The sequence below is a fragment of the Protomyctophum parallelum genome (genome assembly GCF_964188405.1).
Source record: "Protomyctophum parallelum genome assembly, chromosome: 1".
Lineage (NCBI taxonomy): Eukaryota > Metazoa > Chordata > Actinopteri > Myctophiformes > Myctophidae > Protomyctophum > Protomyctophum parallelum.
Window position 1 is genome coordinate 104,933,303 of NC_139697.1, and position 27,009 is coordinate 104,960,311.

At 45.6% G+C, this 27,009-nt stretch overlaps 1 protein-coding gene across 4 annotated transcripts in view; it reads left to right on the forward strand.

Moving 5' to 3' along the window:
* Positions 1 to 20,854: 20,854 nt before the first annotated feature.
* LOC310872632 (uncharacterized protein) overlaps positions 20,855 to 27,009 on the forward strand; it is a 174,042-nt gene continuing 167,887 nt past the window's right edge. For all 4 annotated transcript variants that reach the window (XM_083784669.1, XM_083784670.1, XM_083784671.1 and 1 more), the window contains exons 1-3: positions 20,855 to 20,995; positions 21,710 to 22,721; positions 24,345 to 24,735. In XM_083784669.1, the coding sequence (XP_083640795.1) occupies positions 22,396 to 22,721; positions 24,345 to 24,735 (717 nt within the window). In that variant the 5' untranslated portion in view covers positions 20,855 to 20,995; positions 21,710 to 22,395. The remainder of the gene's footprint in view (positions 20,996 to 21,709; positions 22,722 to 24,344; positions 24,736 to 27,009) is intronic.

The following is a 27,009-nucleotide window of genomic DNA, read 5'->3' on the forward strand; positions in this document are numbered from 1 at the left end:
CAAGTAGAACATTCAATAGTTGTTGATTAGCTGTAGGGCATATGCTTCATACCAAGTAGAACATTCAATAGTTGTTGATTAGCTGTAGGGCATATGCTTCATACCAAGTAGAACATTCAATAGTTGTTGATTTTTCTGCTTGATTAGATTTTTAGTTTTTTGCAAACTTAACAAATTATCTATAACACTGATGCTGATAATGAGTTGCTATTGCTGTCTGTCCCATGTGTGGTATGTGGATATGTAAGCTAGTTGCTAATGCAATACATGTGTGATATGTGGATATGTAAGCTAGTTACTAAAACATGTCTCTTCTGATTTCAGTTACGCTATGCTGCTCTACAGTATTTTAAGTGAGTAATTCTCTCTCGTCTTCTTTTTTTTGCTTTCTCATGTTCTCTTCTTTCTCCATCAATCTCATCAAATATCGTGATTATCACAGCCTGATGGTGGCGCTATAGTGTAGCAGAGTGGCTCACAGCCTGATGGTGGTGCTATAGTGTAGCAGAGTGGCTCACAGCCTGAAGGTGGCGCTATAGTGTAGCAGAGTGGCTCAGAGCCTCAGCCTGATGGTGGCGCTATAGTGTAGCAGAGTGGCTCACAGCCTGATGGTGGCGCTATAGTGTAGCAGAGTGGCTCACAGCCTGATGGTGGCGCTATAGTGTAGCAGAGTGGCTCACAGCCTGAAGGTGGCGCTATAGTGTAGCAGAGTGGCTCACAGCCTGATGGTGGCGCTATAGTGTAGCAGAGTGGCTCACAGCCTGATGGTGGCGCTATAGTGTAGCAGAGTGGCTCACAGCCTGATGGTGACACATTCCCTGTTTACTAGAATACATGGGGTTCATCTGACGGGGACACATTCCCTGTTTACTAGAATACATGGGGTTCATCTGACGGGGACACATTCCCTGTTTACTAGAATACATGGGGTTCATCTGACGGGGACACATTCCCTGTTTACTAGAATACATGGGGTTCATCTGACGGGGACACATTCCCTGTTTACTAGAATACATGGGGTTCTTTTACTATTGTTAACAGACTCTTAACTGACGTCACACTAGAGGAAGGCAGACCTGCTTGTTGTAATATTTGGTTATAAGGTTCCGTTTCTGTTTGTATGTTTGTGTATTATATCTTTTGTACTTTGTGTCCATGTCATGTATGTGGAATCAATGCTGTAAATGTTCTTGTTTGTATACAGGGTTGGGGTTAACCCCTAACCCTGAAATAGATGTTTCAATCAATCAAATGGTCTATCTTCCTCTCCACTCCCTCAGACACCGGCCAAAGCATTCCAGATTTTGATAAATACAAAGGAAAAAGGCCCCTAGGGTTAGACCCTAACCCCTAAACCCCTAACTCTGTATACAGGGTTAGGGTTAACTCTGTATACAGAGTTAGGGTTAACCCTAACCCTGTATACAGGGTTAGGGTTAACAACTAACCCTAAATACAGGGTTAGGGTTAACCCCTAACTCTGTATACAGGGCGCCATTGAACAAGAGACCCTGGTCTCTGCACTCTCAATTGGATTCCCCTGAAATAGAGGTTTCAATCAATCAAATGGTCTATCTTCCTCTCCACTCCCTCAGACACCGGCCACAGCATTCCAAAGTTTGATAAATACAAAGGAGAAAGGCCGCCCCTAGAGTATGTTCAAAGTCTGAAGGTTGAAGGTCTGAAGGTCAACGGGCTGAAGAAGCTGCTGGACCTCATGGTGAAGTGCTGGAACCAAACACCTGACCAAAGACCCCGTTTTAAAGGTGAGAAGACATGGAATGTTCCCACCTACAGAATAGATACTGGCAGTGGTGTAAAGTAACTAAGTACTTTTACTTAAGTACTGTACAATTTTGAGGTATTTGTACTTTAATTGAGTATTTCCAATTTCCAGTACTTTTACTTCTACTCCACTACATCTCTGAGAACATTTGAAAACTTGAGTTACTAGTTACTTTGGAGATTTTAATTTTGATTAGAAAACATACATTATAACCACTTCAACCCAATACATTTCAGCCATTTGAAAATAGCAGATCTACAAGCTAGTACATAGTTCCCCTGGTTCTATGAAAATAGCAGATCAGCTGCCTTTGTCTCTCTCTCTTTCTCTCTCTCTCTCTCTCTCTCTCTCTCTCTCTCTCTCTCTCTCTCTCTCTCTCTCTCTCTCTCTCTTTCCCTCTCTCTCTCTCTCTCTCTCTCTCTCTCTCTCTCTCTCTCTCTCTCTCTCTCTCTCTCTCTCTCTCTCCCATGTGCAGTAGTGTCACCTTGTTCATTCAACTGGCCCCAGCTGTGGTACGCTGCACTTCCACAGTCTGCCACCAGGTGACTCAAGGGGGCTGTGTCTGAGCGTCTGAATTAACTTTGTGTCTGTGTTTGTTTGTGTCTGTGTGTCTGTGTTTGTTTGTGTCTGTGTGTCTGTGTTTGTTTGTGTCTGTGTGTCTGTGTTGTTCCCAGAATGCGTTGCTGTGACAGAACAGTCGTATAAGGTGCACAAGGAAGGGATTCATCTTGCTGTCTGCAAAGTGCAACAGGAGCTGGTAAAGAACACATGATGATAGAACACATGATGATAGAACACATGATGATAGAACACATGATGATAGAACACATGATGATAGAACACATGATGAAAGAACACATGATGATAGAACACATGATGATAGAACACATGATGAAAGAACACATGATGATAGAACCACCTATGCTGGCTCCTTTCCTTCATGTTGAAATGTAAATGTAATAACATGACTGTGTTCAACAGGATGGTGTAACCGTGGTGGAGAACACTGTCCTGACCAATCAGGACACCGAACTGAAGGAGCTCAGAAACAAAATGGCTGAGATGAGGATGGAGTTGGACAGAGTTAATGTTAGTATAACAATTATTTTCAATCTAATGGAAACTGATATTCTCTCCAGGTTTCCTCGTGACATACTGTATCTTAGTAACAATGTAATTCAGGTTAACACAGTGACATAATGTATCTTAGTAACAATGTAATTCAGGTTAACACAGTGACATACTGTATCTTAGTAACAATGTAATTCAGGTTAACACAGTGACATACTGTATCTTAGTAACAATGTAATTCAGGTTAACACATTTCGTACCAGACACGTATAAACACGGTTGAGAAAACACCTCACTTGAATGCCGCTGCACGTGTTAGCACGTGTTAGCATGTAGCCCATATGTAGCCTCCTGTTAGCGACGCCCTAGCCTCGATAGCCAGGCTTTCATTTCGTCTGCGCGAAAGATGAAAGCCTGGAAAATGCCGTGGGCTGAACCAGTCTAAAAGTGGGAGTCAACCCTTCCGGGTGGGCGTCGCTCTAAATGATGTGACGTAGCGCTGCACTAGGGGGGAGAGGAGGGGCCGGGGGTGACGGACAGATCGATGAGATCCAATCAGGGTGCGCGCATTTCTGAGGCGCGACCCGCCCCTCTAGACGAGAAATGTCTCGCTCTGGGTCAGGCTAGCGACGCCCCACGCCTAGGACCAGCCTCCATCTATTTCGATCTTTAGCCGCTTGTATCTCGGAATTGAACCTCAGATCTGGTGACATGAGAAAAAGTATGATCTTAGGATGTCAATAAAAGCCTTTGCACGTCGCTCCAGCGTGTTGCATGCTAGTTTAGGGCCGGATTGAGCGACGGACCGCATGCGATTATTACTTCCAGTTCAAGATGGCGCGTCACAGGACCTGCAATCTGTATTTTCTTTTGTATTTTTTGCGTGGCAAGGTCTACCGAGGTGCCCCAAAAACATGCCGGCATATGTACAGTATATAAGGTTCTATTGATGATATGCACACGGCTGCCATCTTGCCAGCAAGGTCCTAACTAGGTGCAACTTCCCATAGGCAGCCCATTCATCCAATCAGAACAGTCCTATTTAATTGTATTAAACAACGCCAAACTCACCAACATTGCAGCTGTACGGAAAGCTTGAATTATCGTCTTACTATCTGCAAAGTGTTTGTTTCATAAAAATCCACCGTAGACATTTTATGAGCTACTTCCTGTCAAGAAATTCCTTGCAGATGCTTATTTTTCAGAGTTCAAGTGTCAGAGTTTGGAAGCAGTCGTTATCAGTAAAGCAACCTCTTGCTGCCTCCTCCATTATGTGTACATTCTAAACAGGTGGTACACATGGGCTGTTGAGTGATAGTCAACCATAGAGTATTAAAAGGATAGAGACTGATCTGGTACACATGGGCTGTTGAGTGATAGTCAACCATAGAGTATTAAAAGGATACAGACTGATCTGGTACACATGGGCTGTTGAGTGATAGTCAACCATAGAGTATTAAAAAGGATACAGACTGATCTGGCGCGAAGCTCCGCCCCCTCCGCTATTCATGTCAGTGGAAGTTGCTCACTGGCGTTTTGAAGCACCCGGAAGGACCGTCTACTTCCGCCTTTTTTTATTTGGGCACCAAACGTTGGTGCCCAAATGCGGAAGTGCAACCGAGCGCTCAATGTTAAAGCCCAGCTGCACGGTCATGAATCCACGGGTCCGCCTGCAGTCCTTCCTCTTACCACTAGGGCCCAGTGCTTCAACTTTGGAGCGCCTCACTGGCCCCTTGTAGTCAACTAGCACTTCCAAACTCCAGCAAAAAATCATCAGCAAGGAATTTCTTGACGGGGAGTAGCTCATAACATGTCTACAGTGGATTATGAATCAAACACACATTTGCAGATGAATGGGCTGTCTATGGGAAGTTGTCTATGGGCTGTCTATGGGCTGTCTATGGGAAGTTGTCTATGGGCTGTCTATGGGAAGTTGGGCTGTCTATGGGAAGTTGTCTATGGGCTGTCTATGGGAAGTTGCACCTATGTAGCGCCTTGCTGGCAAGATGGCAGCCGTATATCTTCAATAGAGTAACAATGTAATTCAGGTTAATATGACATACATTTAAGGTTCTATTCTACTTTTAAGTCTTTGTGTTTGTGTGTGCATAAGTTCAGTCAGACAACTCAAGGAGGATGTGATATATATATTTATTGAATATAAGATAATCAATGCAATATATTTATTATGGTTTGGCGATGTATTGGATCTGCTTTTTAGGTACTCAGGTCAAGCGCATCAGTCTCGACCATAGGGACTCTGAATCCCCCGTACCTAAACAGTAGATCCAAAACGACAGGTGGTAGCTGGGGTGGAGGTGGGTGAGCACTTTGTATACAGCAGCACCCAGTATACAAAAAGGCAGCAGCAGCAGAATTGAGCGCAGGATGTATGACAGCAGCACGCTGATACAACAGCAGTAAGCAAGCAGAATTGAGCGCAGGTTGTATGACAGCAGCACGCTGATACAACAGCAGTAAGCAAGCAGAATTGAGCGCAGGTTGTATGACAGCAGCACGCTGATACAACAGCAGTAAGCAAGCAAGAAGGCAAAGGAATGCAAACCTCTGGTTCAAGTAGCCGGTATGAGATGGGGTGAGTGTGTGATTGGCTGAGTGAATCATGTGGATGAGAGTCTGATGCTGCGGTGGCCCAATTGACGGCCGGCGCGCTGACCGAGGTTCCCTGACTGAACTTGCTCTGCGCATGTCTACGACAGGCGCAAATGCTCATTTCCTCTTTCTCTTGCTGTGTTGCCAGTTTTGCAAGATGACCGAGTGGCCAGGTCTATGAAAACAAGCGCAAATGAAAATAGCTGATCTACAAGCTCACAGCGACACATTGTGAAGTCGTGCATCTGTTATTTAAAAACACAGAGAAATAAGCAACACTTTAGTACACTTTTGAAACAAGCCCAAAAGAACATCAACTAGCAACTACCAATAATTTATTTACAGAAAAAAACAAGTTGGTTGCTTATAATAAGCAGACATGGCAACACGGCCTGAAGGAAGCAAAGCACACACACAGGCCGGGGGCACACCTTAGCGCACAGCGGCGGACAGAGGAAGCTGGCGCCCGACGTGCTTTTTAGACAGCTGGTGGAAAAGAAGCTCCACCTCCGCGGCTGACTGACGCGACGGACAGATTCCCGGAAACGCTCTCCTCCGCGTCAGTCAGCCGCGGGGGTGGAGCTTCTTTTCCATCCACCAGCTGTCTAAAAAGCCGGAATGACGTCGGTCGTCAGCTTCCTCTGTCCGCGGCTGTGCGCTAAGGTGTGCCTGCGCTGACAAGGAGCCCCAGGACGTTGGCGGGGAAACACGTGGATACAGTTATTTACCGGGAGGACCTGAGACAAAAATGTCACACAAAGGTAGCAGAAATAGCCAACCTACAAGCTCACAACGCACTGCGCTGCGACATGTTGTGAGCTTGTAGATCTGCTCATTATGCTTTTTCGTTTGTGTGTGAAAATGGTTCTGTGGATTTTATAATTATTCAACCAATGCAAAGTTTCATAATAAATAATAACTACATTGAAACACATGTTATAATAACTAGAATGCAAGTAAGTAAAATATAAATGATGAGTATCACACTTTCATCTAATAAATTATGATTGATTTGAATTAAAGGCTTCTAAAGAACTGCAGAAGCCTGATGATGAGCTGAGGAGGATGCAGCAATATGAGGTGGATGTAACTCTGGACCCTGATACAGCAAATCCCGGCCTCATCCTGTCTGAGGATGGAAAACAAGTGAGTCATGGAGACGTATGGAAGAATCTCCCTAACAACACTGAGAGATTCTCTATATGTCCCTTTGTCTTAGGAAAACAAGGATTCTCCTCAGGAAGGTTTTACTATGAGGTTCAGGTTGGAGGGAAGACTAGGTGGGCTTTAGGAGTGGCCAGAGAGTCCATCGACAGGAAGGAATTCATGTTGGGACTCATCGCACTGAGTCCCAACAATGGTTACTGGTCTATAGGGTTGTGGAATGGAAAGTACTCTGCTGCTGCTGACCCTCGTGTCCGCCTCCCTGTAGAGAAGCTCCAGACAGTGGGAGTGTTTGTAGACTATGAGGAGGGTCTGGTCTCCTTTTATGACGTGGAGACCAGAGTTCTCCTCTACTCCTTCACTGGCTGCTCCTTCACTGAGAAACTCTTTCCATTCTTCAGTCCTTATCTTAATGCTGGTGGTAAAAACTCTGCTCCTCTGATCATCCACACGCCGTCAATGCATTGAGTGGGACATTATCAGTGTTTTGGGGGTTCAGGTCGATACAACTTGAATTTTGTATTTTATTTTGAATGTTCTTATTTTTTCCCACACATGTTTTGCTCCCCTATCTATATCAAGTCTACCCTGTATGGCGACTCCACATGGTGTTTTGATGGGAACTATATTTTGTATGGAACATTTAAAACATTGGGTAAAATATCCCCTTGTTTAGTGATGGTGTGACAACATTCTTTGTTTTAGTGTTCTGTTGTCACGTTCCGTGACATGTTTTGTATTTTTCACGTGTTCCTTGGTTTTTAGTTTATTGTTTTTAGACATTGTTTTCCTGTGTTTTTGATGTATTGTATTTTCCCTGTTTACTTTGACCGTGTTGTATTTTTTTGAATAAAAACCCTTGGATTGAAGTCCTCTGCCTGCACCTATCTGTCTGCATTTGGGTCCTAAATATCCTGCCGTGACGTGAGCACTCCCTCCAGAGATACTTCCGGGTGCCACTTTTGTGTCCCCAGTTATACTGTGTCCCCATAGAGTTATACTGTGTCCCCATAGAGTTACACTGTGTCCCCATAGAGTTATACTGTGTCCCCATAGAGTTATACTGTGTCCCCATAGAGTTATGCTGTGTCCCCATAGAGTTACACTGTGTCCCCATAGAGTTATACTGTGTCCCCATAGAGTTATACTGTGTCCCCATAGAGTTATGCTGTGTCCCCATAGAGTTATACTGTGTCCCCATAGAGTTATGCTGTGTCCCCATAGAGTTATACTGTGTCCCCATAGAGTTATGCTGTGTCCCCATAGAGTTATACTGTGTCCCCATAGAGTTATACTGTGTCCCCATAGAGTTATGCTGTGTCCCCATAGAGTTATGCTGTGTCCCCATAGAGTTATGCTGTGTCCCCATAGTTACACAATGTCCCCATATAGTTATACTGTGTCCCCATAGAGTTACACAATGTCCCCATAGAGTTATACTGTGTCCCCATAGAGTTATACAGTGTCCCCATAGAGTTATATTGTGTCCCCATAGAGTTATACTGTGTCCCCATAGAATTATACAGTGTCCCCATAGAGTTATACTGTGTCCCCATAGAGTTATACTGTGTCTACTGTGTCCCCGTAGAGTTACACTGTGTCCCCATAGAGTTATACAGTGTCCCATAGAGTTATACAGTGTCCCCATAGACTTTACTGTGTCCCCATAGAGTTATACTGTGTCTACTGTGTCCCCGTAGAGTTACACTGTGTCCCCATAGAGTTATACAGTGTCCCCATAGAGTTATATTGTGTCCCCATAGAGTTATACTGTGTCCCCATAGAATTATACAGTGTCCCCATAGAGTTATACTGTGTCCCCATAGAGTTATACTGTGTCTACTGTGTCCCCGTAGAGTTACACTGTGTCCCCATAGAGTTATACAGTGTCCCATAGAGTTATACAGTGTCCCCATAGACTTTACTGTGTCCCCATAGAGTTATACTGTGTCTACTGTGTCCCCGTAGAGTTACACTGTGTCCCCATAGAGTTATACAGTGTCCCCATATAGTTATACAGTGTCCCCATAGAGTTATACTGTGTCCCCATAGAGTTATACTGTGTCCCCATAGAGTTATACTGTGTCCCCATAGAGTTATACTGTGTCCCCATAGAGTTTACTGTGTCCATATAGAGTTATACTGTGTCTACTGTGTCCCCATAGAGTTATACTGTGTCCCCATAGAGTTATACTGTGTCCCCATAGAGTTTACTGTGTCCCCATAGTTATACTGTGTCCCCATAGAGTTATACTCTTTCCCTCCGTTGGACTAAATCTGAGACCATGAAAGTCTCATTTTACGGCTTTCAACAACAAAGCTACTGGTCTCCCAAATCTGGCTGTGACAGGCCGTCTGCTGTCTGCCCCACACTGAATACTATCTGGCTGTGACAGGCTGTCTGCTGTCTGCCCCACACTGAATACTATCTGGATGTGACAGGCCGTCTGCTGTCTGCCCCACACTGAATACTATCTGTCTGTGACAGGCCGTCTGCCGTCTGCCCCACACTGAATACTATCTGGCTGTGACAGGCCGTCTGCTGTCTGCCCCACACTGAATACTATCTGGATGTGACAGGCTGTCTGCTGTCTGCCCCACACTGAATACTATCTGTCTGTGACAGGCGGTCTGCTGTCTGCCCCACACTGAATACTATCTGGATGTGACAGGCCGTCTGCTGTCTGCCCCACACTGAATACTATCTGTCTGTGACAGGCCGTCTGCTGTCTGCCCCACACTGAATACTATCTGTCTGTGACAGGCCGTCTGCTGTCTGCCCCACACTGAATACTATCTGGATGTGACAGGCCGTCTGCTGTCTGCCCCACACTGAATACTATCTGGATGTAGGGATGGGTATCGTTAGGATTTCTTCGAGTCCGGTACCGATTCCGGTTCTGCTTATCGATTCCGGTTCTTAACGGTTCCCTATTTCGGTTCCAAAATGATATAAAAGAGGTCAAATGTTTAACAAAAAAGCTCAATGTCAATTTAAAGGAGAATTCCATACTAAAAGGCTTTCTTACCTTTCTTTGTAGTTGTTACGTCCCCACCAAAGAGGTCCAGGTGTTTTTTTGTGCAAAAGCTCCTTATTGGCTATTTCCCCTACCATAAGCCCTAAATGAATTGCATTGAATTGAATGGGGCTATGGGGTGTTGTGCTAATTCGCTTATTTCCATCGCTCAAAATTATAATTTCTTTGTATATATCCTCTCTTCATAATGTAAATAATATCCCAAGCGGCACACTTTACTACTTCTTTCGATGGAAATAAGTGAACTAGCATAACACCCCATAGCCCCATTCAATTCCCATTCAATGCAATGCAATTCATTTAGGGCTTATGGTAGGGAAAATAGCCAATAAAGAGTTTTTGCACAAAAAAACACCTGGACCTCTTTGGTGGGGACGTAACAACTACAAAGAAAGGTAAGAAAGATAAGAAAGCATTCTAGCATGGAATTCTCCTTTAAGACATGTAATGAATAAATCCTATAAATCCTAAATAAATGAATAAATCCTCTTCCATAGTAGACTACCACAGTACTGTGGTAAAGGCCTACAGTTAGGCTACTGACAAGTTCAGATGCAAATAATAACATAAAAATAAAATGTATGATAGGCTATTTCATATACCGGTAATATCACATCAGAACAGTGCAACACTACAGTGCTTCAACGGGAGGGAGGGGGAGAGAGAGAGAAAGAGAGAGAGAGAAAGAGAGAGAAAAAAGGAAGACGTGTTAGAGAGAGCGTCTCTCTCTAACGCGCGCGCGAGAGAGAGAGAGAGAGAGAGAGAGAGAGAGAGCGAGAGAGAGCGAGAGAGAAAAAGAAAGACATGTTAGAGAGATGCCCAGCAGAGGGGGTGATATTCTAAAGAGACTAGCCCAAAGAGAATTGCAGTGGATATACACACTCAATACTATGACACCCAATGGACTGAATGATGACTATAGCAAAAAATGCTTTCTGGGTTAAGATTGGCGTTAATGCCTGGATGTGTAACCGAGTGTTACGTGCCACGTAGGTAGGGTTCTCTGTAGGGTCTCTGTATTCCTCCCCTGTCCCTCCTTCCCTCTCCCCTCTGCCTCTCTCATTCTCTACAGATCCATAACCACCAGTGTGAATCCAGCAGCCCTCATTGGCCAGCCTCTGATTCCCTGGCTCCGCCTTCAACCAATCCCACACACCTGTGCCCTATAAAAGGGCTGTGTTGGGCTCATTGCAGGATCTCTCTCTTCAACAACAGCAGTGTTTGTTTGTAGACCACAGACCTGTTCTTATTGTTCTGCTACTAATGTCTAGCGCATATGCCCTGCCTTGGGATAGGGAAGATGGGGGCCTCTATACATAGACCACACGTAGGCAGAATCTATGTTAAACCACACTAGGTAAGGGATGGTTGCCACTTTTGTATTTATCCTCATTGGACAGTGTAGCTAGGCAGTCAGGCTTTTGTTTTCTTGTCAGTCAGTTAGACAGCATTGTGTTCACCTTAGCTGCTTAGTTTATTATTTTGGCAACATCCGTGTCCCCTGGCAACTATTTTGAACTATGTGAACCATTTGTAAATATTGTAAATTAATTCTGCTTTAACAACACTAAAAGATTCTTAAGGTAATTTTTGCCTCGAACCCTGTGTTTGTCTCCATTTATTTGCACCTTTTTAATGTTTGGTATCCCATTCAAACTATGTTGTGTCACTCTAGCCTCTAGACCAGGGGTCTGCAACCTTTTCGACATGAAGTGCCGTGTCTTTATTTTCTCAATAGTGAGCGTGCCATATCGACATTACGTTTAATTATGACACCACATTCAAATTATATATTTCCATCCCATGATTGTTCATACACACATAGCAACCTTAAATTTGTCTCCTTCTTTAATTTTTTTTCTTTCACATCAGCATGTATGAGTTTTAGACTAAATGTGTATCTGTACCACTGTCTCCCCAGTCAGAGTTCAATGAATGTGAGTTTAAATGAATGTAGAATTATGTGCAGGATGTAATTTGTATACAGATGTGAGTGGACTTAATTTAACTTTAAACCTTTTTATATACATTTAAATTTAAAAGAAAAATCATCTCTCTCACACTTGTGCCAGTGTGCCAGTGACCACCCTCTGCTGTGCCAATGTTGGCACCCGTGCCTAAGGTTGCCTACCCCTGCTCTAGACTGCTAACATAAGGGTTTCGTAACACCGAGATATATACTATGCCTGAAAATGTTCATTCAAAGCAGTTTGTGATTGGACCCTGTTGATTAACTTGAGATTTCAGCTGTAGGTGAACTCTGACCCCTTTTGTATAAATTGACTTGAATTCCCTTGATGTGAATGCTCTGATGAAGGCTGCACAGCCGAAACGCCTCAGCGTAACTTATTTGGTGTTTGCCAATAAAGAAATGGAAATGTGAGTACCTTGTCCCCCGCTTGTTTAATTTTTGGATGTGCTACCTTTTTGGAATTTTTAATTCCTATTTTTTGATGTATACTTGATTTGGGTCTGGCACTCCACTGAAATCCATTGCTGATGCGCAACCTCTTTCTCTCATTTATGTTAGAGAGAGCGTCTCTCTCTAACGCGGGCAAGAGAGAGACGTGTTAGAGAGAACGTCTGAGAGAGAGAGAGAGAGAGAGAGAGAGAGACTTGTTGCTAACAGGGTCCCGTTAGCAACAAGCTAACAGCATACCGGTGGTACGTTCGTTCCATAAAATGAAAGATCCACAACGCGCATGGAGCTGCGCCAGTGCGCCAGGCTGCAATGCATGAAGGGCAGATCTGTGGGGGCTCTCTCCCAAAGTTAACTTTGTTGTTGTATTGTGTGCGAGCCGAGCACCGCGGCCACGGCATCTGGACAGTGGACGCTAACTGCTTTGATTGTCTACTATAGTGAAGCCATACTTTTGAGCGACAAGAGCGATTACCACGGTCCATTCTGTTGCTGGCTCTCCGAGTAGCAGGATCTGATTATAATCAGCTGTTTTATGTGCGTGCGTGCAGGGTGTCACCCAGGAACCGATAGAGAGAACCGAAATTGAATTATTGTAATGGGTACCCGGTACTCGAGCATGTTCGGTTCGGTACCGGATTGGTCCAGAGGTTCGGGACCCACCCCTATCTGGATGTGACAGGCCGTCTGCTGTCTGCCCCACACTGAATACTATCTGTCTGTGACAGGCCGTCTGCTGTCTGCCCCACACTGAATACTATCTGGCTGTGACAGGCTGTCTGCTGTCTGCCCCACACTGAATACTATCTGGCTGTGACAGGCCGTCTGCTGTCTGCCCCACACTGAATACTATCTGGATGTGACAGGCCGTCTGCTGTCTGCCCCACACTGAATACTATCTGTCTGTGACAGGCCGTCTGCTGTCTGCCCCACACTGAATACTATCTGGCTGTGACAGGCCGTCTGCTGTCTGCCCCACACTGAATACTATCTGGCTGTGACAGGCCGTCTGCTGTCTGCCCCACACTGAATACTATCTGGCTGTGACAGGCTGTCTGCTGTCTGCCCCACACTGAATACTATCTGGCTGTGACAGGCCGTCTGCTGTCTGCCCCACACTGAATACTATCTGGATGTGACAGGCTGTCTGCTGTCTGCCCCACACTGAATACTATCTGGCTGTGACAGGCCGTCTGCTGTCTGCCCCACACTGAATACTATCTGGCTGTGACAGGCCCTCTGCCGTCTGAATATTTAATTTTATTTCATTGTGTCAACTAAATCCTCATTAATGCAAACTAGATTGAACATACTCAAACCCTGCACACATTCTAAATATGCCCCCGAAATATTGTACTGAGCAAATGGACTGTTACCACCTTCAATAATAATGATAATAATAGTCTTTATTGTCTCCACATCATATATTTTCTTTGTACTGTGGAGTCTCGCCACAGTACCACCAGAATAAGGGGCGCGTTCCTATGGCAACCAGACAAACCAAGCAATCAACGCAATCAAGCAATCGACGACAGCCGCAATCTGTCAGCCGCGCCCTTTATAAACGACACTCACACTTAGCAGTGTCACTCGCTGGTTCACTCCAAGACGCTCGGGCAGCGTATGCCGACAACTTGGCTCTGGATGGTAAGTCCACACTTCTCTCACTAATGGATCCAGCAACACGAACTAAACGTACTGTTTGATTGTTTGTACCGCCACTCAAATCTGTCTTGTATTCCGCTTCATCAGGCTTTTAGGAGTGGGGCTGAAAGCACACACGGGAGTGTGTGCCCCCCATAAATAAGTGACGAGTGGAAAGCCGCACATATACCTGGAAACCCACCTGACTCGGTTCGGGGACGAGTAGCAGAAGACGGGACCCTCGTATCGACTGGCAGCCCACCGCACGTTAAGGTCACAACTGTTCTCTCACTATCACACGTTTGGCTAAGAAGAGGCACTTACAGACGCTTGAGAAGCTAAGGATAATAAGAAGAATTGTGAATGAAGAAAAGCACCTTGTTGACGTTTACTGAAGAGAAGACATATAGTTAACTGTGTCACCTTAACCCTGAAGACTGTGAAAGAAGAAGACCTTGTTGATGTTTATCGAAGAAAGCATATTCTAGTTAAAGTTATTACGTCAACGGCAGCCAGTGGGTTAACCCACTGGCTGCCGTTGACGTACCTCTACGGCGACCCCAGTATATAGAGAGAAATCAGAGTATAAATGCTTGTGTACCTACCTGTTGGCCGAGCCTAAGGGGCCCTAGGTTACATACTCACCCGGTCCCGAACCAAATGCTTTTACTCTGATTACTCGCCCAAATGTATCCAAGTACTTCTACTCAAAAGTACTCTTCTGTGCCCTGTGGATAGAGAAGACTACCTAACATCGTACCTACCTCCGGGGGAGCCTCCTGGCACCCTCTGGACCCTGGAAAAGAAGAAGAGGAAAGTTATAGAAAAGTCTAGTTGGTAGATAGCCTAGACCGGAGTCTCAGGCCCCAACCCTGTACTTACCTTGTGCTCTGACCGCTTGCTAACCACCCCTCTCATCCTCTGCAGTGACGTATCCATCCTAGGGGACCGGACTTCAAGAAAGAATGTTGTCTGATTAATTCTGATGCGAAACTGACTTTTGTTTGACCTGGTCTGAAATAAAACAAGGGGCGCCACCGTGTGTCTAACCCCTGATACTGCACTCTGAGTCCTGATTCCCACCCGACCTCCCACAGTACAGAACATTACTAATTCTACTCGAGTTGGAAGCATTAAGACCCATTTTAACCCGTCCTTTCTGAAAAATGACATCTGTTCTGTTACGGTTGTTTATTTCATGTCTTGGGTTTTATTTTGAAAATAAGCAAATTCATTGTTTTCTATGGCAGGTAGTGTCTCTTTAAGGAATGCAGGAAGTGGGTCAGGTTTACCATGTGACACTCATGTCATGTGACTACAGCCAGGAAGTGCTCTAGAATTATCTGACAAACAATTCATGACACATGCAGACTAGAATCTGACAAACAATTCATGACACATGCAGACTAGAACTCCCGTTTTTTGTATCTGCAATCATCTGCTCTTATACTTTCTCAATAGTTGCATCGTTGGTATGTACTCTCATATGTTGTTCTAGTCTATGCTTGGAGCTCATTATTTTTGTATGGACGTTTTGTGAAGTTTGATTTAAAAGCCTGCTAAGTAATTATTGGTTGAATATTTTGCCTACTTGCCGTAAAACATTTTACTCACCTGCCAATTCTTGAACGGCCCGTTTGTATTTCAATTTAGTTATGCAACAATAGCGTTTATGCCAATGGGACTCAGTTGTGTTTGTACTTTGATTTTCACTATAGAGTGCAGATGGCTTTAAAGTAATTTCATTATAGAATTAATGTGTTAAAGTGATTATTGTAATGCAAGTTCAATATGACAATTACATTGGTAATTTAATTACATGCAGTCTACGTTTACTTTACACACACTTTTATATGCTATATGTTTACACTTTGCAGTAAGCATAGTTTGTTATGTTTTTGTCTGCTTTCAGTTTTACCCTTCTTCTAATTATTAAACCTGTGGATAAAGAGAGAACGTCTCCAGAGTCTTAATGAAGGGAAGGCGTTTATGCTCACCGCCGAATTATACACTCAATAACGAGGGCGGCACAACATCATTGTAAAAAGATTCACGCGTTTAGATATTTTTAAAATGTATTTACTAATGAGATGCCGACGCTCATCAGACCCCACAAAAGGTGTTGGTTGATCAGGAGTGTGTAACAACTCACCTGCCGAATCAACTAGCCCTGAGACTGGATGGCGCTGGAGCGCCGGGCCCAATACCGGGCCGTCGTTGGCCACGGTGAGCTCTCGCCGGCCCTTAAAGATCCGGGCCAGAAGTTCTAAATCTCGCGCCAGGCCGTAACCATATCCGCAGCAAGGTGAACAGCCCTCTGGGCATGTTAGAACAAGGCGCGTAAGGGATGTCGGCTTCCAGTCAGATCCGTAACTTTCGGGATAAGGATTGGCTCTATAAAGGGCTGGGTCGGTCGGTCGGTCGGTCGAGGCTGGGGAGCGAAGCGGGCCTGGGCTCGCGCCGCTGGCTGTAACGAGCGGTCGCCCCGCGGCATCCCGCGTGTCGGCGGTCCAAGCGGGTGTCTCTCGGTGTCTCTCGGTGGCTCTCGGTGGCGGTCGCGTGTCACTCGGTGGGGCCCGCGCAGTGTCCCTGCAGTGTCCCTGCAGTGTCCCTGCAGTGTCCCTGCAGTGTCCCTGCAGTGTCCCTGCGCAGTGTCCCTCGCGGGCGCGGCGCGCGGCTGTTGTCCGCCCCTCGAGGGTGTGGCAGTTCACCCTGCCACTAACAGCACATCACACTCATAACACTCCACTACAATACACCATGACACAACAACACTACAATACACCATGACACAATAACACTACACTACACCATGACACCATAACACTACAATACACCATGACACAATAACACTACACTACAATACACCATGACACAATAACACTACACTACAATACACCATGACACAATAACACTACAATACACCATGACACAATAACACTACACTACAATACACCATGACACAATAACACTACACTACAATACACCATGACACCATAACACTACAATACACCATGACACAATAACACTACACTACAATACACCATGACACCATAACACTACACTACAATACACCATGACACAATAACACTACACTACAATACACCATGACACAATAACACTACACTACAATACACCATGACACAATAACACTACACTACAATACACCATGACACAATAACACTACACTACAATACACCATGACACAACAACACTACAATACACCATGACACAATAACACTACAATACACCATGACACAATAACACTACACTACAATACACCATGACACAATAACACTACAATACACCATGACACAATAACACTACACTACAATACACCACAACACAAAAACAGCCAGGGGCCTTGTCCATTAGTTTGGTGAGTGCACACACTAAAACCGGTATTAACATTGTTCCTGTGCTGTTTTCCAAATGTATTGTTATTTTTTTCTTTATTATTTACTATTGTATGTATCAAGGGTATGACTTTTGTTTCTTGTTTAACCACAGTATATTCCCTGACTTCTGGGCAGAGGCAAAGCACCAGAGGAGTGGCTCAGGCGGCCTTATATGGAGGGGGAGATCATGATTGGTCCATGAGTGGACCATACCATTACCATCTGTGGGTTTTGTTTAAAGAGAAGAGTTACTATATGAATACTTGTTTGAGTAATATGGTCAATAGACCAGGTGTTAGACTGCATGGTGTTTATACCATTATGGGAATTATATATATTGTCTTTGGACATGATGGGCTAAACTGGAGTGTAACTTTCAGACAGGGATGGTTTGGTCTAGTGGGAGGGGCCTGGCCTTTATAAGCAGGACACCTGCCACTGCCCAGGAGTCATTGTAGGGCTGTACCTGGAGCCGAGAGGACCTGTAGCCAACCTGGCCAGTTCATGTGTACAGTTTGTTTTGACGGGAACCACCTCCATGTTTTTTTTCTCTGGACACAAATAAGGTGAATAAAAGCAATTGATTGCATCAAGTGACTTTGTCAATACTTTGAGTATTCCAACTAAGTGGAAAATGTTTGAGTGACTTTTTGGAGTATTTTTGAGTAACTTTGAGTATTGTTTGAGTATATTTTTGAGTATTTCTTGGAGTATTTTTGAGTACCATGGGAATTACTTTGACTTTTGAGGACTAATTCAAGTGCCTGAGGCAAATGGTAAATGGTAAATGGTGCATTTATATAGCGCCTTTATCCAAGGTGCTTTACAGAGATTGTGCATTACATTCACCCATTCATACACCGATGGCAGCGGAAACCATGCAAGGCACCAACTAGCACATCGGGAGCAATTAGGGGTTCAGTGTCTTGCTCAAGGACACTTCGACAGTAACTCTGGGGGAGCCCGGGTTCGAACTGGCAACCTTACGGTTACCATCCAGGCACTCTACCCCTGAGCCACCGCCGCCCCGACCGGTAGGCACATTCTACCCTCAGTACAGAGTGTGACAGAGGGCCGTGGAACCGTTCGGGTCGGGGGGCGGTGGTTGGCGGCGCCGGGCCCGACTCGCGCATCTCCTCGGCTACGGTTCTAGGCGTCTGTCCCCCGGAGATTGTGGCGTGTGCGGATACGCCCTGCCTGCTCGCGGTGTCCTCCCACCCATGAGGCTCACCCCGAAACGACATAGCCAAAATTATTTGACCTTCCTTAATTAATCGCCATTTGGGGGGGGGGGGGGGTCATGTCTGTCTGTCTGTCCCGCTGTGACACCACCCGCCCGACACCAGAGGGCGCAGCTGTAGCACACACACACACACACACACACACACACAGGGCGCAGCTGTAGCACACACACACACACACACACACAGGGCGCAGCTGTAGCACACACACACACACACACACGTGGTGGACCGACATGGACTTATAAATAAACTCAGCCACGTGTCTATCTGGACGAGAGAGAGAGAGAGAGAGAGAGAGAGAGAGAGAGAGAGAGAGAGAGAGAGAGAGAGAGAGAGAGAGAGAGAGAGAAGAGAGAGAGAGAGAGAGAGAGAGAGAGAGAGAGAGAGAGAGAGAGAGAGAGAGAGAGAGAGAGAGAGAGAGAGAGAGAGAGAGAGAGAGAGAGAGAGAGAGACGTTGAAAGAGCTATCTACATGGGATTTTTTAATGAGATGCCAGGAATCTGTCTGTCTGTCTGTCTGTCTGTCTGTACGAACCAAGGACTCTATTTTTGCTAAACCCCCTTATCCTTAACATTTTTCAATAGTTTCAAATAGCCGATCTACAAGCTCACACCGTGACCATGCCGATCTACAAGCTCACACCGTGACCATGCAGATCTACAAGCTCAGTATCGGCTATTGTTGAAGAATTTCAATATGTTTTATAAAATGGTTAAAAATAATAATAATAATAATACGTTTTGGGATAAGGGGTTTAGCACTGGCGACTGGCTGACTGGCTGACTGGCTGGCTGGCTGACTGGCTGACTGGCTGGCTGGCTGGCTGGCTGACTGGCTGGCCGGCTGGCTGGCTGGCTGGCTGAACTGGCTGGCCGGCTGGCTGGCTGGCTGGCTGACTGGCTGGGCTGGCTGGCTGGCTGGCTGGCTGGCTGCCGGTCCGGCTGGCTGGCTGACTGACTGACTGACTGACTGACTGACTGACTGACTGGCTGACTGGCTGGGCTGGCTGGCTGGCTGGCTGGCTGGCTGGCTGGCTGACTGACTGACTGGCTGGCTGGCTGACTGACTGACTGACTGACTGACTGACTGACTGACTGACTGACTGGCTGGCTGGCTGGCTGGCTGGCTGACTGGCTGAAACTTAGGAACCTCTTCCTAAACTTGGAAACTACTCCGGTTCTCCTGGCTTGGCTCTTCAGGGCTGGCTGAGTGTCTGGTGGACTGTCTGTCTGTCTCACTGAGCGTCTGTTGGACTGTCTGTCTGTCTCACTGAGCGTCTGTTGGACTGACTGTCTCTCTAAGCGTCTGTTGGACTGTCTGTCTGTCTCACTGAGCGTCTGGTGGACTGTCCTGACTGTCTCTCTGAGCGTCTGTTGGACTGTCTGTCTGTCTCACTGAGCGTCTGTTGGACTGTCTGTCTGTCTCTCCTGAGCGTCTGTTGGACTGTCTGTCTCTCTGAGCGTCTGGTGGACTGTCTGTCTGTCTCACTGAGCGTCTGTTGGACTGTCTGTCTGTCTCTCTGAGCGTCTGTTGGACTGTCTGTCTGTCTCACTGAGCGTCTGTTGGACTGTCTGTCTGTCTCACTGAGCGTCTGGTGGACTGACTGTCTCTCTGAGCGTCTGTTGGACTGACTGTCTCTCTGAGCGTCTGGTGGACTGTCTGTCTGTCTCTCTGAGCGTCTGGTGGACTGTCTGTCTGTCTCTCTGAGCGTCTGGTGGACTGTCTGTCTGTCTCACTGAGCGTCTGGTGGACTGTCTGTCTGTCTCTCTGAGCGTCTGGTGGACTGTCTGTCTGTCTCTCTGAGCGTCTGGTGGACTGTCTGTCTGTCTCACTGAGCGTCTGGTGGACTGTCTGTCTGTCTCTCTGAGCGTCTGGTGGACTGTCTGTCTGTCTCTCTGAGCGTCTGGTGGACTGTCTGTCTGTCTCTCTAAGCGTCTGGTGGACTGACTGTCTGTCTCAATGAGCGTCTGGTGGACTGTCTGTCTGTCTCTCTAAGCGTCTGGTGGACTGACTGTCTGTCTCTCTGAGCGTCTGGTGGACTGTCTGTCTGTCTCTCTGAGCGTCTGGTGGACTGTCTGTCTGTCTCTCTGAGCGTCTGGTGGACTGTCTGTCTGTCTCTCTGAGCGTCTGGTGGACTGTCTGTCTGTCTCTCTGAGCATCTGGTGGACTGTCTGTCTGTCTCACTGAGCGTCTGGTGGACTGTCTGTCTGTCTCTCTGAGCGTCTGGTGGACTGTCTGTCTCTCTGAGCGTCTGGTGGACTGTCTGTCTGTCTCTCTGAGCGTCTGGTGGACTGTCTGTCTCTCTAAGCGTCTGGTGGACTGTCTGTCTGTCTCACTGAGCGTCTGGTGGACTGTCTGTCTCACTGAGCGTCTGTTGGACTGTCTGTCTCACTGAGCGTCTGGTGGACTGTCTGTCTGTCTCACTGAGCGTCTGGTGGACTGTCTGTCTGTCTCACTGAGCGTCTGGTGGACTGTCTGTCTCACTGCGCGGCTAGCGGACGGCAGGGCTCTAGGGTTACCGCCAGGAGTCTGGTCCCAAAGCGGGACAGATTTAACAGCGCTCTGCTGGGGTTACTGCGTGTTATGTCTTCCTGGAACAGCCTCCTATCGGACCTCAGGTACTGTACGCTACACTGTAGCTCCACTTGTTTTAAATATATATAGACAAGCCGTTTTAAACTCCCTATAACAGCATAATCTATTTTTTCACTCACTACTGTAACTTGGTGTCGCTTGTGTTGCTGTATTAAATGTTGTTCATGTTTGTATGATTCGCTGTTTGATTTGACGTTGTTAAGCAACTCTGTTTAAAAAGGCAATTTAGGCATTTAGCAGACGCTAAATAATAATATTAATATTAATCCAGAGCAATTTACATTAAGCAGGAACTAAAAGCAAGGAATCACACAGTTTATAGTAGTATACCATGAAACATGCGTAAGCAGAACATGACAGTAACAGAGGAATATAACTTTACATATATACTTTAAGCTAAGCTAAGAACATGACAGTAACAGTGGAATATAACTTTACATATATACTTTAACCCATTTTGGGCGGGACCCCTTCTTTTAGCTATTGAAAAATAGCAGATCTACAAGCTCATGAGCTTGTAGATCTGCTATTTTAGAAAAATCGAAGAACGACTGACATAGAAACATAGCTTTTTTTTAGAAAACTGTCAGGATGTAGAAGACATTTTTAGAACCTGATCTCAGGTCAGAATGGGTTAAAGTGCTATGTCTATACATACTGTAAAACGCTATAAGTCTACATAAAATGCTATCTAGTGACCCGATCCTTCCAGTGATCCAGTGACCTGTTTTTTTCAGTGATCCAGTGACCCGGTTCTTCCAGTGATCCAGTGACCCGGTTCTTCCAGTGATCCGGTGTTCCAGTGACCCGGTTTTACCAGTGATCCAGTGACCCGGTCTTTCCAGTGATCCGGTGACCTGTATTTTCCAGTGATCCAGTGACCCGGTCTTTCCAGTGATCCAGTGACCCGGTTCTTCCAGTGATCCAGTGACCTGGTTTTTCCAGTGATCCGGTGATCCAGTGACCCGGTTTTTCCAGTGATCCAGTGATCCAGTGACCCGGTCTTTCCAGTGATCCAGTGATCCAGTGACCCGGTTTTTCCAGTGATCCAGTGATCCAGTGACCCGGTCTTTCCAGTGATCCGGTGACCTGTATTTTCCAGTGATCCAGTGACCCGGTCTTTCCAGTGATCCAGTGACCTGGTTTTTCCAGTGATCCAGTGACCCGGTCTTTCCAGTGATCCAGTGATCCAGTGACCCGGTTTTTCCAGTGATCCAGTGATCCAGTGACCCGGTCTTTCCAGTGATCCAGTGATCCAGTGACCCGGTCTTTCCAGTGATCCAGTGATCCAGTGACCCGGTTCTTCCAGTTATCCGGTTTTCCAGTGACCTGGTTTTTTCCAGTGATCTAGTCACCCGGTCTTTCCAGTGATCCGGTGACCCGGTCTTTCCAGTGACCCGGTGAATCCAGTGATCCTGCCGCCATGGACCATCCGGATCCGGTCGGATCCGCCTCCTTCGCCGACGGCGTCGAAGAGACGACGTCGTCCGCCGCGGTGTGTCGCCTGGAGGCCATGCTGCGCGCGGCCGTGCACGAGGTGCACGTGGACGTGAGCGCCTTCAAGCAGCGCACGGAGCGCCGCGTGGCCGAGGCCGTGGCCGCGGCCGCCGAGCCGCTAGGCCGCGCCGTGGCCGCGCTGCAGGAGGAGAACCGGCAGCTCAGGGCGCGGCTGGACGCTCTCGCCGCCCTGCTGGACGGCCTGGTGACTGCGGGGACGACCGGCGCCGCCGCGACAACAGGGACGACCGGGTAAGGGTCTCGATGCCGTCGTAATGACTGAGGCTGTGATTTTTTGGTGTGATGACGACACACCAACATACCTAGTGCAAAAAACAAAGCAAGAACATCACCTCATAACCTTCGACCCCTACCCTGTCTGCCCTCTGCAAGGACTCTGTTAACCTTCGACCCCTACCCCGTCTGCCCTCTGCAAGGACTCTGTTGACCTTCGACCCCTACCCCGTCTGCCCTCTGCTAGGACTCTGTTAACCTTCGACCCCTACCCCGTCTGCCCTCTGCTAGGACTCTGTTAACCTTCGACCCCTACCCCGTCTGCCCTCTGCAAGGACTCTGTTAAGGAGTGTGATTGACAGACAGAGGGACAAAGGGATGCTTGTATCTATTGTATTTGCACGCATGGACCTCGTACCTCCTACCTGATGGCATTAGCCCATACTCAGGGTATAGTACATGGGAGGGGTCAGACTCAATGTTCTTAACCTGTGATCGGAGGTGTAGACATACCCTTGATCTTCGCTGCCATTTTGGCTAATCTGAGGATCTCAGATTTGTATTTTACAGTTAGGTTTCCAAACCAACTGGTGATCCCATACCTTAGAATTGACTCTATATACTAGCTCTATAGAAGATCAGCATTATGTTTCTACTGACACCAAAGAGTCTGAGCCTACGGAGAACATGAAGGCATTGGTGTACTTTTGCACCAACACATACCAATGTGTTGGTGCCTTGCATGTTGGCACCAACATAATAATAATATCTCAAACTTATATAGCGCTTTTCTGAGTACCCAAAGATGCTTTACATGGGGGGGCTTTACAGAGGTAACAACAAATTAAAAACATCTTTAATAGAAAAAAATAGAAAAAATAACACTAAAACTAAAGAACATGAAAAGACAGTGAAAAGGGTTAGCTAGGGAAGGCCATTTTGAAGAGGTGGGTTTTGAGGGTGGATTTGAAGGTTTGAAGGGTGGGGGCATCTCTGAGTGCCTTAGGGAGGGCATTCCACAGGGTTGGGGCAGCAACATGAGTTATTGTTGTGAGTTATTGTTATTGAGTTATTGTGCCACACAATAACTCATGTTGGCACCAACAGGAGTTATTGTTGTGAGTTATTGTTATTGAGTTATTGTTATTGAGTTATTGTTATTGAGTTATTGTTATTGAGTTATTGTGACGCACAATAACTCATGTTGGCACCAACAGGAGTTATTGTTGTTGAGTTATTGTTATTGAGTTATTGTTATTGAGTTATTGTTATTGAGTTATTGTTATTGAGTTATTGTGACGCACAATAACTCATGTTGGCACCAACAGGAGTTATTGTTGTTGAGTTATTGTTATTGAGTTATTGTTATTGAGTTATTGTTATTGAGTTATTGTTATTGAGTTATTGTTATTGAGTTATTGTTATTGAGTTATTGTGACGCACAATAACTCATGTTGGCACCAACAGGAGTTATTGTTATTGAGTTATTGTTATTGAGTTATTGTGCCACACGATAACTCATGTTGGCACCAACAGGAGTTATTGTTGTTGAGTTATTGTTGTTGAGTTATTGTGCCACACAATAACTCCAAAGTATTATTTAAATGGTTGATGGACTGTCGTCTGTGTGATGGGTGACAGCCCTGCGCCCGGGACGACGGTGACGACGCAGCCCCAGAAGAGGACAACAGCGCCCCCCTCTGAGGAGGACGAGGAGGACGAGGTGAGGGGCCGGCGCGGCGCGCAGAATGGACACGCCGCGGCGGGGGCAGAGGAGAGCGGCCCGCGGGTCACTCTGTCCGGCTCCGGTGCGTCTGCCTCGCTCCCGGAGTCCAGTCTGAGCTCTGGAGGTCCTGGTGCTGCTGGTGCTGGTGGTACCACTGGTCCTACCGGTCCCACTGGACTCACTGCACTCGCTGGACTTTCTGTCCCCTCTGGACTTACCGGTCCCTCTGGATTTAGCGGCTCTACGGTTCCCTCCGGAACCCCCACACCCTGGAGGACCAAGCGATACGCCGCCCTGCAGGTCAACGTGAGTAGTTTTTTTTTTTTTATTAACAGTTTGCAGAATTACAGTACATTTCAAGCACAAACTCAATACAAAGACTGTTAACTGTGAGTGGACGACCCAATTAAGCATTACACTTGTTTACAACAGGGTCCACCATGTTCAATTCATCAAAACATTTAGAGACGTACAAATAGACACTTCTATAATAATTAAAGAACCAGAACAGGAATTCATTTAAGAGAGGACTCAAAACTTTCCTTTTTACCAAAGCATTTTTATAACCTTGCCCTTTATGTTTTAATGTTCCTGTTCTTTTAGATGTTTTTAATGGTATGTTGTTTCTTTTGCTTTTATTCACTCTGTAGCACTTTGAGATTCTTGCGAATATAAAGTGCGTTATAAATAAAATCCATTATTATTATTATGATTATTATTATATAGGAAGCAAAATGGGAAAATAAACATATACAGTGAGGGGAAAAGGGGATGGGGGGGTGGGGGGATTCAGATTTTACGGGGGCCAGTTTCTAATTGCAGCTGTCCGTAGGTGCCCTTTGAGAGCGGTTTTGAAGGAGTCAAGGGATTCACATGTCTTAATGACTGTTGGTAGGGCGTTCCACATTTTGGTGGCATAGGAGCGAAAATAATTTAGTCCCTTGTTTGTGCCGAATCTGGGTTGTACATGGTTTGTTGAACTCCCTCTGGTGTTGTGGGTGTGGACTTCGTTTACATTAAGGAAGTATTTAGACAGGTACATGGGTATCTTAGTGAAGTATTTAGACAGGTACATGGGTATCTTAGTGAAGTATTTAGGCAGGTACATGGGTATCTTAGTGAAGTATTTAGACAGGTACATGGGTATCTTAGTGAAGTATTTAGGCAGGTACATGGGTATCTTAGTGAAGTATTTAGACAGGTACATGGGTATCTTAGTGAAGTATTTAGACAGGTACATGGGTATCTTAGTGAAGTATTTAGACAGGTACATGGGTATCTTAGTGAAGTATTTAAACAGGTACATGGGTATCTTAGTGAAGTATTTAGACAGGTACATGGGTATCTTAGTGATGTATTTAGACAGGTACATGGGTATCTTAGTGAAGTATTTAGACAGGTACAGGGGTATCTTAGTGAAGTATTTAGACAGGTACATGGGTATCTTAGTGAAGTATTTAGACAGGTACATGGGTATCTTAGTGGAAGTATTTAGACAGGTACATGGGTATCTTAGTGAAGTATTTAGACAGGTACATGGGTATCTTAGTGAAGTATTTAGACGGGTACAGGGGTATCTTAGTGAAGTATTTAGACAGGTACATGGGTATCTTATAGTGAAGTATTTAGACGCGTACATGGGTATCTTAGTGAAGTATTTAGACAGGTACATGGGTATCTTAGTGAAGTATTTAGACAGGTACATGGGTATCTTAGTGAAGTATTTAGACAGGTACATGGGTATCTTAGTGAAGTATCTAGACAGGTACATGGGTATCTTAGTGAAGTATTTAGACAGGTACATGGGTATCTTAGTGAAGTATCTAGACAGGTACATGGGTATCTTAGTGAAGTATTTAGACAGGTACATGGGTATCTTAGTGAAGTATTTAGACAGGTACATGGGTATCTTAGTGAAGTATCTAGACAGGTACAGGGGTATCTTAGTGAAGTATTTAGACAGGTACAGGGGTATCTTAGTGAAGTATTTAGACAGGTACATGGGTATCTTAGTGAAGTATTTAGACAGGTACATGGGTATCTTAGTGAAGTATTTAGACAGGTACAGGGGTATCTTAGTGAAGTATTTAGACGGGTACAGGGGTATCTTAGTGAAGTATTTAGACAGGTACATGGGTATCTTAGTGAAGTATTTAGACAGGTACATGGGTATCTTAGTGAAGTATCTAGACAGGTACATGGGTATCTTAGTGATGTATTTAGACAGGTACATGGGTATCTTAGTGAAGTATTTAGACAGGTACATGGGTATCTTAGTGAAGTATTTAGACAGGTACATGGGTATCTTAGTGAAGTATTTAGACAGGTACATGGGTATCTTAGTGAAGTATTTAGACAGGTACATGGGTATCTTAGTGAAGTATTTAGACAGGTACATGGGTATCTTAGTGAAGTATTTAGACAGGTACATGGGTATCTTAGTGAAGTATTTAGACAGGTACATGGGTATCTTAGTGAAGTATTTAGACAGGTACATGGGTATCTTAGTGAAGTATTTAGACAGGTACATGGGTATCTTAGTGAAGTATCTAGACAGGTACATGGGTATCTTAGTGAAGT